General features: G+C 40.0%; 1 protein-coding gene across 1 annotated transcript in view; it reads left to right on the forward strand.

Moving 5' to 3' along the window:
• Nucleotides 1–18,427, forward strand: part of ATXN10 (ataxin 10) — an 89,131-nt gene that overhangs the window by 55,457 nt on the left and 15,247 nt on the right. Inside the window, exon 10 of the mRNA XM_039708249.1 lies at nt 16,271–16,334. Within this exon, the coding sequence (XP_039564183.1) occupies nt 16,271–16,334 (64 nt within the window). The remainder of the gene's footprint in view (nt 1–16,270; nt 16,335–18,427) is intronic.

Consider the following 18,427-nt stretch of genomic DNA (forward strand, 5'->3'; position numbering starts at 1 on the left):
GTGTGTAAGGGGGTGGTGGAGGAGCCCTTCCCAGTCATCAGCAAGCTGGATGTTAAGCACATGCCACTGAATTCTGCTACCAACTTTCCCACCAAAACCAGAGAAGCATTGAGCTAGACAGAAGCTCACAATGTGCTGCCAGTTTCATTTTCATCACAGTGGGGTGCAGTTGTTGACTCCCTCCCCTGTGACAGCTGTTACCAGGCTCAGTAGAGGTGTGATGCCATGCAGGCTTCAGCCCAGCTTTGCCTTGTCAAAAAGCAGCTGTCACCCCACCCTTCAGTTCTCTCTGCCTGTGTGACCCTGAACCAGTCTCAATTCTGTTACCAGTCCTGAAAATTAGAATTATAGAATAGAATCTCCTGAGGTAGAAGGGAGCCTCAAGAAATCATGCAGTCCAACTCTTGGCCCTGCCCATGACACCCCAACAATCCCACCCTGTGCCTGAAAGTGCTGTCCAAATGCTCCTGAGCTCTGGCAGCCTTGGGGCTGTGACTGCAGTCCTGGGGAGCCTTTTCAGTGCCTGTCCACCCTCTGGGGGGAAAATATTTTCCTAATATCCAGCCTAAACCTCCTCTGACACACCTCCAGCTGTTAATTAATTGTTCTCTAAAACTCCTGTTGAAGGATGTGGGGCCATATCAGAGCACCTAGTCTTCAGACAGAGACCAAGCAATTGATTTTATTACATTTCTTCCCATTTTTCCTGTTTTCAGAGGAACCAGAAAGTGTAGACAGTCATCTGCAGATTTGAATTTCTGCCATTGGGTGATGCTGTTTGTTCTAAATTGTAGCCCTGCAGGATTCTGCTGCTTGCTCTTGAGCATGGCAGTGCTTGAGCCAAGTTTATTCATGCCTGTGCCTGAAGGAATCAAAGGACTGGTCTCATTTTTAAAGAGGCTGGGGATGAGATTGCACAAGTCCATGTAAGCAAAGGTTCTTCCCCTTCAGCTGTTATTTGCAGAACTCCATTCAGTTATCTTTTCTGCTTGAAATGTGGGCTCCTCAAAGAGCCCTGATGTTATAAGAGGGTTGCAATAATATAAAAATAAATGGTGGTCACTTCTGCATGCTTTTATCAACTAATTTAATCTGCCTGCTATCCTCAGCCAGTGATTGGAAGAAACCTACTTAGCTTTTTATGTAAGCAGTGGTAGAACAGGTGACAAGAGAAGACCTTGCAGTCTTTAAGGAGATTTTAGAAAAATATCTTCAGTTCTTGCATTGTTTAAGGGCTTCATAAATATTCAGGATCTTCTGCCTGTGTTGTGAGAGAGAACAGACTTAATATTCCTTTTACAGTCTATTGATATCTTCAGCATGCTAATTCACATTAACTGTGCTCTTTGAAAGCCTTCTATTCTTTAACCAAAAAAAGTTCAGTATTTCAATCAAGAAGTGACAAAGAGCTGCCTCATTCATGAGTATTTAAATGTTTAGAACTGTGAGTCTCCAAGTTTGCCTCATAATTGCAGTCAGTCAGATATGTTCAGATTGTTATGGCAGAAGTGGTTTGCTGGAAGGATTTCAAAGGGACATTGACCAAAGATCTCATAAAGACACTGGAAATACAGTTGGGTTTAAGTTCCTTGAATGGAGCATGGCCTATATTTAGATATTGTAGCAGTGGGAGCAAGATCAAAGTATGTCAAGTCATCTCTGTGCTGAAAGTCAGAGCACAAGGTATTGAATTAATCATTTGCTGTTTGAGAAATGCAGAATGAGGTAGATACACAAAAGCCAAGATGATGGCTTGATTGTATGTATTAAGATTTAGTTAATTAAAGACTGCTGGCAAGATTCCTTCCATCTTGCCCTGAAGCATTTCCAGTGGGTAACACCACAAGTCTGATTGCTTCCATCACATATGCTGGCACTAAACTCTTCTCTAAGGAAAGAGAAACCTGTGCCACCAGTGTGATTTTCCTTCTTGCTCATAAGGGGGTCACTCAGTGGGGCAAGTGAAAGCATTTACTGAGAGTCACTGTATGTTCAGATCCCTGAGGGAGGCTAAGGAAGCAGACGGCAGGCTGGCATGTATTTTTATCCACCTTCCAGGACTGATGTAGTCTGCCATGGACTCTGCTTGGAAAAACAAAGTGATAATACACAGTATGCCCAAACAATCCCTGTTTACAAGACTCACTCCCTAAATTTCAGATACGTCCTCACAGTCTGGAATTCCAAAATTCCAAATTCCTTTGTCAGCAGTGGTAGAATGTCTGTGTGTGTACTGGGTGTGACTGAGGTGAGCTCTCAGCCCTTCCAGGGCTGTGCTTTGCATCAGTAGCTGTGCAGGTGTGATGGCACAGCAGTGTTTGGGCTGCTGCCCCTGACATTCCTTCCCCCACCAAAGGGCAGGGCAGTGGGCAAGGTGCTGGGAGGGGACACAGCCAGGCCAGCTGACCCAAATTAGCCAAAGGGATATTCCATATCATATGATGTCAGCTCCTAAGGGAGAGAGGAGAAAGGGGGGCATTTGTGATTCCTCAGTGTTTGTTTCCCAGAGGCATCCTCACATGTACTGAAGCTCTGCTTCCCTGGAGGTGTCTGAACATCACTGCTAATGAGAAATAGAGGTTGACTTTTTTTTTTCTTTAGCTTATGTGCACACAGATTCTTGCTTCATTTTCTTTTACTGTAATAAAACTGCTGGTTTTCTCCATCTTATTCTCACCCTGCTGGTTGTTCTCCATCTTACTCTCTCCTGTGTCCCATTGGGAACTTAATGGGCACCTGGCACCAAGGCAAGCTCAACTGCTGCAGTGTGCTAGTTCCAAATGGATGAAACAGGTGTAGGAACTCTTGGCAGTTGTGATCATTGGGAAAGGGAGTGATAGAGTGACTTAATGGGCACCTGGCACCAAGGCAAGCTCAACTGCTGCAGTGTGCTAGTTCCAAATGGGTGAAACAGTTGTAGGAACTCTTGGCAGTTGTGATACACAGATAATGAATGGTTTTGACTAAAGTCATGCTTTGCAAGACACAGCAGAATTCAAATTCAGTATAATAATTATTGCAGAGTCATTCTGGCTGGTTGTCACAAATGTCCTCTGAGGTGGAAAAGCAGTAATCTGAGGAGGGACAGAAGAAAGCTCTGTCTGATTTTATTTGCACTTGCCTTTCTGTCAAAATTGTGTTCTTGTCTCACTGTTCTCATTTATGAAATGGAGTATTTCTCCTAACTGAAGAATGAGGAAATTGATAATTAACAGAAGTTAGATATTTAGGAGCTTACTTGCTGTGTTATTATATATATATGTATATCTATAGCCATGTGTGCATGATTTATATATATATATATATATAGACATGTGCAACTGTGTAGATATATAATATGGAAATAAATACATGAATACAAAAATTGAATATGTACTTGGAAGAGAAGAGTAGCCAGCAGGTTAAGAGTGGATTCTTCCCCTCTACTCTGTTCTGTTGACCTGAAGGCAGCTGACAAGAAGAATGGAGAGAGGCTATTTACCAGGGCCAGGAGTGACAGGAAAAGGGGGAATGGCTTCACACTGACAGAGAGCAGGGTTAGATGGGATATTGGGAAGAAGTTCTTCCCTGAGTTCTTCCCTTCTTCCCCTTGCTCAGAGAAGCTGTGGTTGCCCCACCCCTGGAAGTGTTCCAGGCCAGGTTGGTTGGGGCTTGGAGCAACCTGGGATAGTGGGAGGTGTCAGGGGGTGTGGGCAAGATGATCTTTAAAGGTCACTTTCACCCCAAACCAATTTGTGAGTCAATGTGCATACATACATATTTAAAAACATACATACACATGAGCTCCTCAGTTGCTTCAATGTACTGCTCCAGGAAGGCTTCTCTGGGTAAAATTGAGAAGATTGGTATTACTTTTGGTTAAAACTAATTGTATTATACATCTTTGATTTACTTCCCTTTGATAATCTTCCTACAAAGCAGAGTTCAAATTGCATTATAAAATACAGTGTGAAAGAGATTCTCAAATATAATCCTAATTACTCTCTTCATTAAGAATCATAAATGTTTTTCTGTTCCTGGGAGAAAATTTGCACTGTTGAATTAAAAAAAAATACCATAAATATTTTCTACGTAGCTTGATGGATCATTTTTTTATTAATTGCAAGATTATATCTATTGACATCTCTTAATGAACTTTATTTTAAAATTAGTTCTGGCACAGTCTTACTGATGCGAAAAGGAAGAAAGTAAAATGACAAAATATATGACAAAATCATATGAACGTGCATGGTATGAATTTACAGAAGTTGGAAAGTCTTCCTTTGCAAGCCAGCAGTACTTTGAAAAGGGCAAGTACAAGAATGCACAAGTCTTGACTGGTGTGTGTAGCCCAGGATGTGATTTAGGTCATGATACAAACCCTGGGAATGACAATCCCCTGGTGACAGTTTCCTGTGGAACAGAGTGTCCAGCCCAGGGGATCTGTGTGCAGTATGAATGGATTTAACCAAGGCTGGTGCAGTATTTTTGTTGCTTTTAACAAAAAATGTAGATAGTTTACTGCCTCAAAAGTAAAAATAACCAGTGTGCTTCATTTCAGTCTAATGATTTTTGAGGTTTTATGTGCAATATTTCAGTTTGCTTTAATATTTTTACATTATTACAACCTGACTGATATTTGAAGTGCAATATTGAATTGGCCAGGTTGGACAGGGCTTGGAGCAATGTGGTCTGTGGAAGGTGTCCCTGCCCATGACAGTCAGGGCATGAATTGAGAGGAGCTTTCAAGTCCCTTCCAACCCAAACCATTCCCTGATTCTATGATGAGGATTAGCTTCATTTTGTAAAGATAGAATTTTTTCTGTTCTTCATAAACTAGAATAAGTATTGAATATAACTGTCTCTCCTCTATGTTTTTTTACATGTTTTAGCATTACAGTCAGCTTTGGTTTGACATTAATCTTACCTATAAGAAAATAAGAAGGATTTAGATTTGTGCCTGGCTATTACTGTTCTAAAGCACAGTTATGGAGCTCACTGGATTCATATTGAAGCTGGCAACACATGTTGAATTTTAATAAGGGGAAGTTATAACATTTATCTTCAAATAAATTTTTTCCTGTCTTTTTAGAAAATGAGGGGTGCTACCCATGGAGCTGTTCAGGGCTTGAAATTTTACATAGGAGAGTTTCCAACTTCTTTAAAATTCTCTTTATCCTTTAATCCGGGAAATGTGTGATTGTGCTTTGGAATGATTGAAGGGCTTTGGAAATATTGAAGGGCTTCATTTGGAAATATTGAGCCTTTCTTTCAGGCAATTATTCAGCATTGTAGCTAATAATAATAATGATAACAATAATAATAAAGAAAGCAGTGCTTTGGCTGCAAACAAAAATGCAAACAGCTCAGTGTAATTAGCCATAAATTGGTAGGTTCTCTTTAACCTGCATCTGACTTTTGTTCCCTGCTACTTGAATGTCACTCCCTCAGGATTTTCCAGCCAGGTCTGTTAAATTGTCTCAGCTCTGCCTGCTCCCCTCAGCTCCAGGAAAGGAAGCAGAGGCAGTTTGAGAGGACACTGACTACTGCCCATTCTTTGGGAACCTGCAATCCAAATGGAGCATTTGGTGGTTGGGAGTGTCACCTCTTAGTTCCAGCTCTTGAATTATACAGATTCATGAGCACCTTCCCATTCAATGCACTTTTTAAAAAAATGCTTTTAGAATTTGTAGCTGCTGAGGAAAAAAAGAAAAGCTTCTAATTCCCCTACAATAGATCAACCTGGTGTCAGCTGATTGAGGTTCTGATTCAAGGCTTTTTCTCCTCTCATCTTCTGACCCACCATTACTGTCAACCTGTTCCTGCAGGCATTTCTATAAAAGTGTTGACCTGCTCCTTTGAAAATCAACTTCAAATGAAAGTTTTTATTATTAAACTCCTATAGAAATTTTCTTTCTTTCTAAAAATAGTAAAAAATATTGAATTACAGAAACAGAATTCAAAGTTTTTTTAAAAAAGTTTCTAGTTTTTATGGTCGCATTAATTATGGTGCAAATTTTATCTATAGAAATGTACCCTCAAGCTCTGTCCATATGAGATTATTTTTTTCTTGTTAATGGACTTGCTAGGAGGAGTTGGCTGTACTTGTGTAGCTTTCCTTTAAATAATTTTTAATAACATGATGTATATATACTTAATGTAGACTAATGAAACAGTCTTGAAACAAGAACTCTTTTTATTTTTCAGTTAAAATATACAGTCTTGTCTTTATAGGCTGTCATCAAATTAAAGATCTGTGGCAAGAAATAAATAACAATAAAAATAAAGCAAAACAGAACATTCAAAATTGTGTAAACAATTGGCTTAGTGCTGGAGTATATATATACATGCCTTGTTTAGTGCAATAATATCTTTAAGTAAATTAGGCCTATGAAAGGATACATTTATTATGGAGTTTTTAAAACATTTTGAACAACAGCTTGGCAAATTTGAAAACCTAGAATTTTGGTTGTCACAAATACAGGAGCTCAGCTAGAAATTGGGAATCTTATTTTTGTAGTACCTGCAGTTGTTATTACCAGACTACAAGACATTTAGAGGCACAAATAGTCAGAAAACCCTCTGGTAGTTGTAATTTAGAGGCAAATTAAGAAACAACTATGCAATCTCCTTGTGTACAGCTTCATGTATAATCTCGCTCAGTAGCCTGAGGCATTAGCAAGCTTTCAGCATGAAATTTAGTGCTAGAGCATGCATTCCTGACTTTTTGTATATCATGCATACCATATATATGGCTTTTATAGACATATAAATCACAACATCTGGAGTCTTGTTTTCTAAATGTAGAGTTGATCTTAATCTCAACAAGGTGGCTAAATTTATCTTAATAAGAGAGTCTGATCCTGTGCAAAGGTTATGCTCGGTGGATCATTAAAAGGAAATGTGTATTCTTAGAATTTCAGGTAACTGCAGAGAATAATTGCTCAGCTTTCTGTAAGTCTGGATTGTCAGCAAAGAAACAGTGTCAGTGTCACATGAGGGCTGGGCCAGTCCGTGGTAGGTACAGCAAGTAAGTGTTTGAGGGACCACTTCTAGCCTCGAGGGCAAATTTCAGAGTTTGGCATGGCTCACATGCACATCTCAGCATTCTCCTCTTGCTCCCCTCAATCTTCTCCCACCAAAGTCAAATCACACAAGTGCCTTTCCTTCCCTTGGGCAGGGCCCATGGCCTGCACTGTGTACTCAGCAGTTCCTGAGTGTTGCCCAGAGGAGTGGAGCTTCTCAGGAGCCAGCAGCCCCAGGGACCATCTGAAAAATGCCAAATTCTGGCATCCCAGCTCTGTGTCTGCTTGTGCACTCAGAAACTCTGCTGAAGTGAGCTGCATCAACCCAAGTTTATTGCAGCCCTCACACTTCACTAGTGTATTGTTCACTTCAGATGAGGTTGATTAATCTTGTCCTTCTTTCCACCTTGTGTTCCACATCTCCTGTAATGGTCGTTGTAATTTTTTTGATCACACTGGGAGGGATTAGACCTTGGGTCCCATTGGCTTGGGCAATGGAGACCTGCACCTCAAAATGTTCTATGTGGGTAGACCTTTGGCAGATCATTGCTGGTTCATTTGCTCACCTCTTGAATCACCACATGTGGTTTCCAAGCTGCAGTGTGCCCTGCTCCCGTACTAACGTCATGACTGTCTCTGGTTCCTAACCTATCCAGTAGTTTGTTTTCCTTGAAAATAGTTTTCATAATAAAGACAGCTCCCAGCTCACAGAGAGGTTTGTTAAGTAGTGTATTTATCTGCTTGTCCAGGCATTCAGGATCAGCAGTGGTATTTTAGAGTGCAGTTGGGCATTCTCTGAGTCCTGTCAGGAGCTGCCAAGGGAGCTGGAGAGGCTCAGCCTGGAGAAAAGGGGGCTCAGGGGGGACCTTCTGGCTCTCCACAACTCCCTGACAGGAGGGTGCAGCCAGGTGGGGGTCAGGCTCTGCTCCCAGGGAACAAGGGACAGGATGAGAGGAAATGGCCTCAAGGGAAAGTTTGGGTTGGACATCAGGAGGAATTTCTTAATGGAAAGGCTGGGCAGGCGTTGGAAGGGGCTGCCCAGGGAGGTGGTGGAGTCTCATCCCTGGAGGTGTTCAGTGACAGGGCACTCAGTGCTCTGGTGGGGATCAGTTGCAGGTTGGATTTGGTGATCTTGGAAGTTTTTTTCAACATTAATGATTCTGTGGATCTGAGCTGTGTTATGGTGCAAGTGGACCATGTAATTTGGTGTCTTCAGTGGTCATGGGGGTGCAGTGTAAGGTGCAAGGATTTATTCTGCTTTTATTTATTGCCATGGTTGCAGATAATTGCTGAAAGGGGGAAAATACTAAAGTGTTATACTACTGTGATCTAGGCTTGTTTTCTGAATTATTTTGTGGTTTGGCAGTTTGGGATTTTCCAAAACTATAATGGAAAAGACACAAAAACTTTGTGCTGCCAGAATCACACTTTGTAAAAATTGTCAGTGGAAAAACTCTCTGTGAGTTACTTTTAACTGCAGTTACATCAGCAAAACGGGTTGCAAATATCAAAAATGATGACCCATCATAAAAAGATCAATATTCAGATTTCTTTTGCAGTTGAAAATGAAACACCATTACTGACGAAATCCTGGAATCATCAAGGAATTAATCCTGAATATATAAAATGTGTGAAAAAGACCCCAAACCAAAGGAAACCCCTTTGTGCTCTCAGTGTGAGAAACATTAAACTTTTCAACTTTGGTTAAGCTGATCAGAGTCATAGAATCCCAGAATGATTTGGGTAGGAAGGGACCTTAAAGCTTCTCTCATCCCACCTCCTGCTGTGGGCAGAGACACCTTCCACTGGAATTATATGTCTCACATTGATTTTTACATTTTTAAAAAAATCCTTGTTGTAAAGTGAAACTAAGTGAGAATGTTAGGTAATGCTGGATACAACAAAAGTCATCATTAGAGCGTGGAAGATCCAATTGGCATTTATTTTTGCTTGCTGAATTCAGAAATTTCCAAGTAAGACTGGTAACCCTGGATGTTGGGAGTGGAAGCAATTTCAGAATATAGTTGTGTTAGTGATGATATAAGTGGCCTCCGTGAGAGTGGTGCATTCACCAGAACAGGACGTGGTTTTGAATTGGTTTGCCTCCCTTTCCGTTCCACCCACTTTAAGTTGAACATAGCTGGCAGTTTTTGAGGATTTCAGCTGGACTGTGTGTCTGGGAGCAGTGGAAATGTTGGGAGAAGCAGAAAGGCAGGTGTGCCTGCTGCTGGGGAGAAATGAAGTCAGTACCAAAGCTGGCCTGAGTAGCAGAGCAAAGTAACAGTCACAAGGCTGTGGTGCCCATTTTTGTCTGGAAGAGTGTGTGATCACTGGTGTGGGACACTAATGAGGAAATCTTTAACAGGAGCGTTCAGTAGTTATCTGTTTTTCTGTCAGTGTCAGTGATTTCCAAAATCAGGATTTTTTAATGGATTGTCTGGAATTCTGCTCCAAAAGAAAAGTTACTCTGATGCAATATAAAATGTAAAGCAGGAGAGAACAAAACTTTAAACAAATAAAAATATCCCCAAAAAATAACAAGCCTGTACACCCAACCCACAAAACAAAGTCAGTTTAATTCATTTAACTCATAAAATGCTTCTTAAAGCCTGACATGAAAGACAAAAATACTGTAGCCACCAAAACAGTGGCAGCTTGCCAGACTGACTTGGAACTTCCTGTTTCAATGGTGATTAAAAAGGCTGAATGGTATCATGTGATTTGTTGTTCAACCTTTATCCCTGTGTTTTTTCAGAACTTCAAAGTGAGAAGTCTTCAGTTTTCACTTTGCTTTAGAACTAAATAAATTTTTTGAAGTTCTGATGGTCTTGCAGAAGTTGTCTCATTAGTCACATAACTAATTCTTATACTTCATTTCCATCTGGTTTCTTTCTGGTCTGATGACAGACAAGAGAATTAAAAATCAGTTTTATAGCAGTGGTTGGAAATCAGCAAACTAAGATTGTCTCATTACTGGGTTTCGTGGACTGAGAATAGGAGAGTGTGTGACTAATACATAAATGTGTACAGTGGTGTTGATGGAAGTTTGTACAAATTCAGCTGATTTGCAGGCAGTGCTGAATACTGCATGATGTTTAGCACCATTTTTCTCTCCTGCTGCCAGGATGGGCAGAGGCTACACTAGCAAGTGTTGTGTGTTTCAAGCAAAATGAGTCTGTGTTGGACCTTGCTTTATCCACGTCCAGTCACAGATGTAAACCATACCAGAGCAAGCAGCTTGCTTCTCATGGCAGCTTCTGTTTGTTGTGGCTTCTGGTTTAGAAGCTATATGTAAGAGAATGAGGAAGGCTGCATTGTTTAAAAAGCAAATATTCCAGCTGTGTTACTGTCTCTTGTGGGAACCTATTCTGAATTCTCAAGTGTTTGTATTATCACCTCAATGGATGGAAACTCCTGCATTTTGCTCTTGGAAAGACTAGTTGAATAAATGATTCAGCAGCTGAGTTAGCCTGTTACCCTCTCCTGTCAGCTGGGCACTCTGTATCTGCTTGTTTTGGCTCAGTGTGGTGGTGTGCTTGGAACCTTCATCTTCCCTTCCTCTTCCATAAGGTCAAAACCCTCTTTTTCTAAACTACTTCTCTGAGGAAAGCTTTAGGACATCACAAACATATCCCACACTTAGATTCTAAGATTTTTTTTAAACATTATTTTTTTTTCTCTCCATGAAAGAGGCAAGGATCTCACTCCACTTTTGGGACAGTTGAAATCTCTCCACGAAAGAGGCAAGGATCTCACTCCACTTTTGGGACAGTTGAAATAATCCTCATGTCCCTCTGGGAAGTAACGCTGAAAGAGAGTGAGTATCTTTAAAATCAATGTAGCAGGAGCAACAGATTTTGTTGCCCTGATTTCTGAGTTTCAGACATTAAAATGTTAAATCCATGCTTCCCTAGGTGGTGTAGAGGTGGAAGAGTGTTCTGTGGATGAAGTGGACATGAGCCAAGTCATTGATACTGGTGCAAGGGGCTCTCAGAGCAGCTAAGCAAGGCTGCTGTGATGTCCTGGAGAAGGGAGCCTCTCCATGAGGATTTCAATAGATCTGCAGAATGTAGTGAACTTGTGTCATAGACTTGATGGCCACAAGCCACAGCTGCCTGTATTCTAAACCAAAGTGCCTGTAGTCTGCCATAGGCCTTGGAATCCAGCAGCACGGAAGGCCTAAAGTAATCTTGGTATTTTGCCTGTGTATATCTCCTGTCACATCTGCTGCTTGGAAAAACAAACAAAAAGCCCAAAACCAAGATTCAGAAATGAAAAAAAAATGAAGTAACTTTTTTCAGTATCATCATAGATGCAGAGAAGCCTGTTTGGAAACCTAACAGCTGCTGTGTTCCTACTCTTATTAAGCTCTTCTGTTACACACATCGGATGCTGGATTCTGCCCAGATGTCCAAGCACTCATTAACTCTTTGTTGAGGAGGTCTTGGAGAAAAATTGACTCTTGTGAGTCAGCCTGTTTGGTGTCAGGGTCTGAAGGATGTATTTCTCACTACAGAAGTCTCCTGTGGTATGTTCAGAAGAAGTGAAGCTTAAAAATGTCTTTAATGGTGGCCAAAGGCTGGCATCAAATTCCCAGTGTATATTTCATTGGAATCCTTTTCTTTGGCATAATTTAATATTCTGGTGTGATTTTCTGTCTCAGGAAGTCATGCAGACTTAGGGACAGAAGGTTTGAGAAGGTTGGAGCCATTCACCTGTCCAGAGCAGGACCAGGGAGGGTGTTCATGGCTAAGGTTTGTTAGGTCATTTGCAGAGACTTGGAATATTGGAGTCTGCTCCAGGAGTCTGAGACTTGTGTGTCAGTGTATTGCAATGCTTCATTCACCAGTACCAATAATAGATGTGTAATGTGAATGGTCTGTTCTGTAGGCTCACTGCTTCTTGTGGATGTGGATAATAAAACGTGCTGTTTTCCTAATTAAACGTTGCTGTGTTCACCAACAGGCTTCTGCTGTAGGTTAACCATGTTGCTTATGCTCTTTTTATAAACTTTATCAGTTGTGGGGTTTAGGCCTTACTTGTATTCCTTTTTTTTTTCTTCACAGTCAGTTCAGATATTTTCTCAGTATATTAAATGGAACAAAATTCTTACTTTTTACTCTAGAAAACAGGAAGTTGTTTCCATTTGTACAGTTGGAGAATCTTTTTTATTTTCTTTAAGGCATTAATAGTTATATGAGTTTATAAGAAGAAATTCACAGCCCTACCTAGGCACCAGGTGCTGCTGCTCGAGAGAGTTTGGGCACTTTGAGCTGTGTGACAGAACTGAAAGCATTACAAAGAGTGAAGGGAAGGAGCCAAGTTCATAAAATTGTGAAGTTTGCTAGTTGGATTGCTCCCAGAAACCTTTTAAGTTCCACGATAAGAGTTAAAATTTAATACTATGGAGATAAATGTGATTGAAGACAGACTTCTGTCTGTACAGTTGCTGGACCTGGCGACTGTAGTTGCATTTTACAAGATGCAGGCAGAATGAGCAGCAAGCACTGTCATACTCAGACAATTTGCATTTTTACCCTGAGCTCAGCTCCATTGCTGCTAGAGGGAGAGATTCAATAAGTACTCTCAATTAATTTATACTTTTCCTGGGCTCTGCTGGGAATGATTGTGTTAATGGTAATTATTTCTGTGTACTTCATAAGAAAGCACTGTGAGATTGTCAGGAGCAGTTCTGTTTAGGCACATATCCTTCACTATGCTACTAACATTGTTTATGTATTGGTCATAAATGTGACTTCTGCAAGACAACATAAATTGTCAATTTTTGTCTGTATTTTTTTCATTGGTTATCAAGAGAAAAAGAGTAACTTTCTCCTAGGGGCTGATATGTCCCAGGTTATCTCAATTAAAGACTCTATCATTCCTTGGCTTTGGAAGCAGTAGGCAAATACAGCCTTGGGCTGGTTCTTCCCATGAGCTTTGTTTTATATTTGTATAGCACCTTTGCTTACATGAGCTTCTTTTTAGAGGCTGCTTTGAATACTTAAGATAGATTATTAAATTTCAGATACAGAAGAAGAGAAAAAAAACTGACAGTCACTGTCACTGGGAAAGCCATTTTTCTCTTCAGTGTAATACATTTAAATTTCTCTTACTGGCATGACACACATCTTCATTGTGTTTTAGAAGCAAGTGCAGTAAACAAATGACATCAACATGAAGAAAGTGTGTTGAGAAAGTAGGCTTTTTAACTGGCTGGAATGGATACCTGTCTTGGGATGCTGGATGTTCTGTGTTTCTGCTATTTTAGAAAACTGTTTCAGAAACTGACAACATTAGGGCAAGATATTCATTACTGACTTGACAGAACCACTAGAGATCATTAGCACAGAGCTGGATTGTTTAAATTGTAAACTTGTCTTAAGTTACCTTGCAGCTGCATTTTCTGTTTCAGTGTAGTTTAGAATACAGTATTATTCCAAACTACACTGTTCTTGATAATAAAATAACCTTGTGACTTTGTTACAGTCCAGTGCAGTTCCCTGTTATTGGCCAACTATGTTTTCAGTAATGTAAATGGAGAATAGATTTTGTGATTTTTTTTTGTAACACGGGCCAACATGAACAGTTCTGTTCACCAGACTCCACAACTGTCCTATTCTTTAGTTTCTGTCTGTAATGTCTTCTAAAATCTAGACAGATTACAGGCAGTTTTGCACCAGCCACAAATGTTCTCTTCACAAGGTACTTTCACACCGTATTTAAGGTAAGATTAGGGTTTTGTGCAATATTAATTCCTCCCCAAGCCCTGCAGAAGATCCCTGCAGAAGCTCTGCTGGCTTGCTCTACACTGGGCATTTCACAGACAGTTCTCTTCAAAGCAAAAGCTCTGAGAGCAGTAATTAATTGGAAGAGTTCCCAAAGCCCTTTCTGTTGGACAGTGTAGTTCCAGTGGATCCATGTAAGAGGTTGAGGTGTAAGACAATTTCTCAATGTTTTTTGAAAATGTGCTGGTTTGGGAGGAAAGGAAATGAGTGCAACAGGGTTTGAGAGACTTTCAGCAATGCAGGTGAGACCCTGGGTTGGCAATGATTCTTCCCCCTGACTGCCTGTGGCACTCTTGTTGCACAGGTGACTGCCATGTGCAGAGCAGTTGCTGAACTGGCTCACATTACAGAGCACAAATTGTTGGTTGCCATAAAATGCCTTTTCAGTGGAGGTTCAGGAGCAGCTGGCATGGACTGCAACTTTTCTAATAGTGGTTGCTCAGGGTTTGGCCTCTTCATCTCATGAATCACTTGGAGTATATAGGTTTGTCTTGGGAAGGTACACTGTAAGGTTTTTCTTCTTGTTCCATTTCCCTATGTAGTAAGTCATAGGTGACATTTCAAAGCTGGCATTGTGGTGACAAAGCTGTGCCTAACTCCTGCAAATTGTATGTACAGTTGAATTGCATGATGTTAAAGAAACTCCAAGGGGGGAGGTGCAATGCAGTGGTAGTTAGCAACTTGTTTTTTCATGAAGGTATCACTGAGGCTGTGGTTTGCTGCTGCTGTTCCCACATAACTTTGGAGGAATCTTCTCAATTTCTCGCAGTAACTTTTTGAAGTGTTGATGGATCCTAATTAGAATTGTACTTTCCCAAAATGCTTACACTTTTAAGTAGACACCTCGTTTGAATCAAACCTGGAGCATATTATTGCGTGGTTTGTTTCTGCTGACAGCACTTGATCCCAATTAATTTCTACTGTTCAGCATTTCACTGGTGGGAAATAAGAGGTAGCATTGTAGGCACATCAGAGTTTGGCTACAGCCTGAACATCAAAGAGCCAGCATTTCCCAAGCATGTGCAAGTGCTGTGTTACTTAAAGGTCAAGCTTTGAAGTATGATACTGTGCATGGTGCGTGGCCTTTGGAGAAAACACAAACATTTAGTGGAAAGAATGGATATTTTTAAACTTGTATTATTAACTGTATTTCATGTAGGTAAAGTTAGACATGTTAGCACAGATGTGCAAGGTGGGTTTCAAGACCTAACAGTGCTCTTTGCTTCTTATACATGTGAGCATTGCCTGTTTGTCTGTCACCGCTGATTTCTCAGGTAGCTTGGGACTCTGCAATAACATTATCTGAAAAGGAACTTAAAAGAGGCATGTGCTCATCTTTCTCTCTGAATTCAGGTTTATTGATCCATAGCCTGTTTGGGATTTCACATCTGAATCTACTCGACTTGCCTCTCTTATCACAAAACTTGTAAACTTGTGTTTCAGAAAGCTGATGATCCTGCAGTGTAAATTTTGAGATTTATTGTTTTCCTTGGTACATAAAAATGAGTCTTGTTTGGGGCAAAAAAGGTGAAATAGAGAACACCATCATCAAGCTACGGCCTAAATTGACATTATGTTAAATTCCTTTAACTGGCAGTTCTTGGTTTGAAATTAAATTTTAAGAAATGAAAGAACTTAAGATTTGGACAAGTATAGCTTGGCTATGACAGAATGGTTGAGGTTGGAAGGGACATGTGAAGCTATAAATATGCATGTGTGATGTTACAGGGTAGCTTAGGAGTCTACATAAACTTCTTATGGAACATACTTTCCATAAGATAATAATGCTCCATGTTTATTATTAAGATCAGCTTGTGCCAAGTGCTTGGTGAAGTGTATGTTTATGAGTCTGTTAGATTTGTATGTTGTTATCTCATGCACACACACACACACACACAAATGTAGCAGTGCAATTCATGAACTCCCATGTGTGTGTATGCACAAGGAGCTAAAGACACCAGATCTATCTTTGCTCATTTGCCAGTAACATAAGGAACATTTTCTCAAAGGAAAAATGGCTCTTACTCGATATAAAGAGTTTATGCTGGGCACATACAAGTAACACATAGCTACTGAAGGTACAGTAGATGTGGTCTCATGCAAACTTGTGTGTGTAGGTGTATTTTTCAACTTCTTTTTTTTCCTATTTTTTGCTCCACGGTTTTTGGTGGTTCTTCCTTCTGGAAGCAAGCAGAAGCTTTAAGTGAGCATAGCTTATCTGGACCAGTGTGAGAAACAGAAAATACCTCAGTCAAACCCTTGCTAAATGAAGGGAGAATATGAAATTGGTGCCTTATTGTGTTACTGTTTTGTGATACTCATGCTGAAAACACCAGGTTTACTCTGCAGTTCATGTTAGCATGTTTAATATTTTTGATTAAACAAATATCCCTGTTACATATTTACATATTTCTTGCATGAAACATTGTTAGTATTGTTGAGACATCTGTTAAATAAAACCTTTTTGGGTTTTTTTAGGTGTATGACTTGGATGGCATTTCCTTGATTCTGGACAATTGCAGCATTGATGACAACAATCCTTGTATCCTTTACAAAATAATTCTGTTTATTGAATATGACTCATGAGAAAAGGTGTGGGGGTTTCATGGATTTATGCAAGAATTGCTTTCACAGGGTATCTAAATGTAACTGGCCTCATGAGCTTCCAGGTTATATTTAAATAGTTCAGCAGTAAGCAAGGGCACAAATAGGCTTCCATGAACTGGATTCTAAGTAAGTTAACTGTGGTTATATTCTGTTTCCTAAAATAATAAATATTACTGGTTGGCAAGTGCCTATTCAAAGAGCTGTGTCAGAAATCTGAATTCAGACTCTGGTCATCGTAGCAGATTTTAGAGCTTTTGCTTCCACTGAAATCTGTTCGGGAAACTGAAATAAGTATCTTATCAATTCTCTACACTTGTTAAATCAAACTGGGGAGCTTATTCTAAGCTCAGAGACAAGGCTAACAAGCTGTTAGGAAAGTGTGTACAGTTGAGAAAATAAATTATGCAAATTACTGAAATGTTGGGGAGATTTTAATATAAATGGCATTGTGCTTCATATTAGAGATGTTTTTTCCTGGAATTTAGGAGCAGAAACTTTCAAAAATAGATTGCTATTAGAGGGAAATAATCTTTTATTGAAGATAAGCACTTGTTAAGCAGAGTTATCCATCTCTTCAAGTAATACAAGTGTGTTCAGTGACTGAGCTGTGATTTTATGTTATCTAATCATGTTGTTAAGCAGAGTTATGCATCTCATATTATTCAAGTAATACAAGTGTATTCAGTGACTGAGCTGTGATTTTATGTTATCTAATCATTATCTCTGTGTAAGTTTCTGATAATTGCATCTGGAAATGAGATGTTTTTCCTGTACAGAGTCATGTCAGCTTTTTTATACTGAACACTTGAACTAGATTTTCAAATGATCATAGAAGAAAAAACACATTCTTTTTAGCAAGTATAACAAACAAAAGTAGTAGTGAAAATGTTTCACATTCTCTCAGTTGTTTCCTGCAGAACATCATATACATATAAATATATCCTAAAATGATGAAATAATGTAGATGATAGCACAATGTTAACAAACTGTGTGGAGGAACAGTGGGTGGTAAGTATCCTTTGAGTTATTCAGTTTGATGCTTTGTATCCACAAGTTTTACATCTTTGGTATTCCTGTGGTTTGAGACCTGACAGTGCACTGAGTGGCAGAATTGTATTTCCATGGTCCAGATCTGGTAATGGGCACTGCTGGATGTGGTGGGATGGGTCGGGAAATTCACCTTTCCCAAAGTGGAGAAGCAGCCCGGAGAAAACCTAGCAAGGAGTTTCTGTCCCAAGTGACTCTTCTTTGTTGGACAGTACAGCTGTGCAATCACTTCTGGGATTAATCCTTCATTTTAGCTGTAGCAGAAGAGAATAAAATTGGAGACTCTCAAAGGGTAGACTTGTAATTTATGGTCTCAAATGAAAGGAAAATAAAATACCATGAGCAAAGTGGAATGTCTTGTACCTTTTGATACAGGCTGACATTTTATGGCTATGCCATAAACTTACTAGAGAATAAAGCTTTGTTTACTTGGTTTTTAAAAGCATAATAACACCTCTTAATGTGAGCTTTCACCAGTGATCTATGCAGTATTGGGAGATATGGAAAAGTGAGTAGCACGTGGGCATAGGGAGGACTTGCCTGCTGTGACAAAGTTTGCTGCATCAGCTTCAGGAGTGCAGCTCCTGGTGATGCCTTGAGTTTTAGCTTTCATATTCTTTGGTGCTGCCTTGTTGTGTGAATCTGTACTTCATATGAAGTGTTAGCCAGTTCTCTCCACAGGGTAGTCAGACAAAACAATCTTTTTCCAGCCTGAGAACCAAGGACAAGGTTGCAGCTTTGGGCCCAAAAGTGTGAACAACTGGGAATTGAGGAGAGCAGTCTGGGAGGATGGGACTTCACAACCTGAAGCTGTAATTGGACAATTAACCCCAATAGGTAAATGGCCCAAAACTTACAAAAGTGTGAGAACTCAGGACTGCTCATCAATCTTGGGTCCATCTTGGGCAGCACCATGACGGGGCTCTTGTACTGCTCAAGATGAAGGCCTTTGAAGGCCTTCTAATAAATGCCTACAAGTTT

Source organism: Passer montanus, unplaced genomic scaffold (genome assembly GCF_014805655.1).
Source record: "Passer montanus isolate IOZ18808 unplaced genomic scaffold, ASM1480565v1 scaffold20, whole genome shotgun sequence".
NCBI lineage: Eukaryota > Metazoa > Chordata > Aves > Passeriformes > Passeridae > Passer > Passer montanus.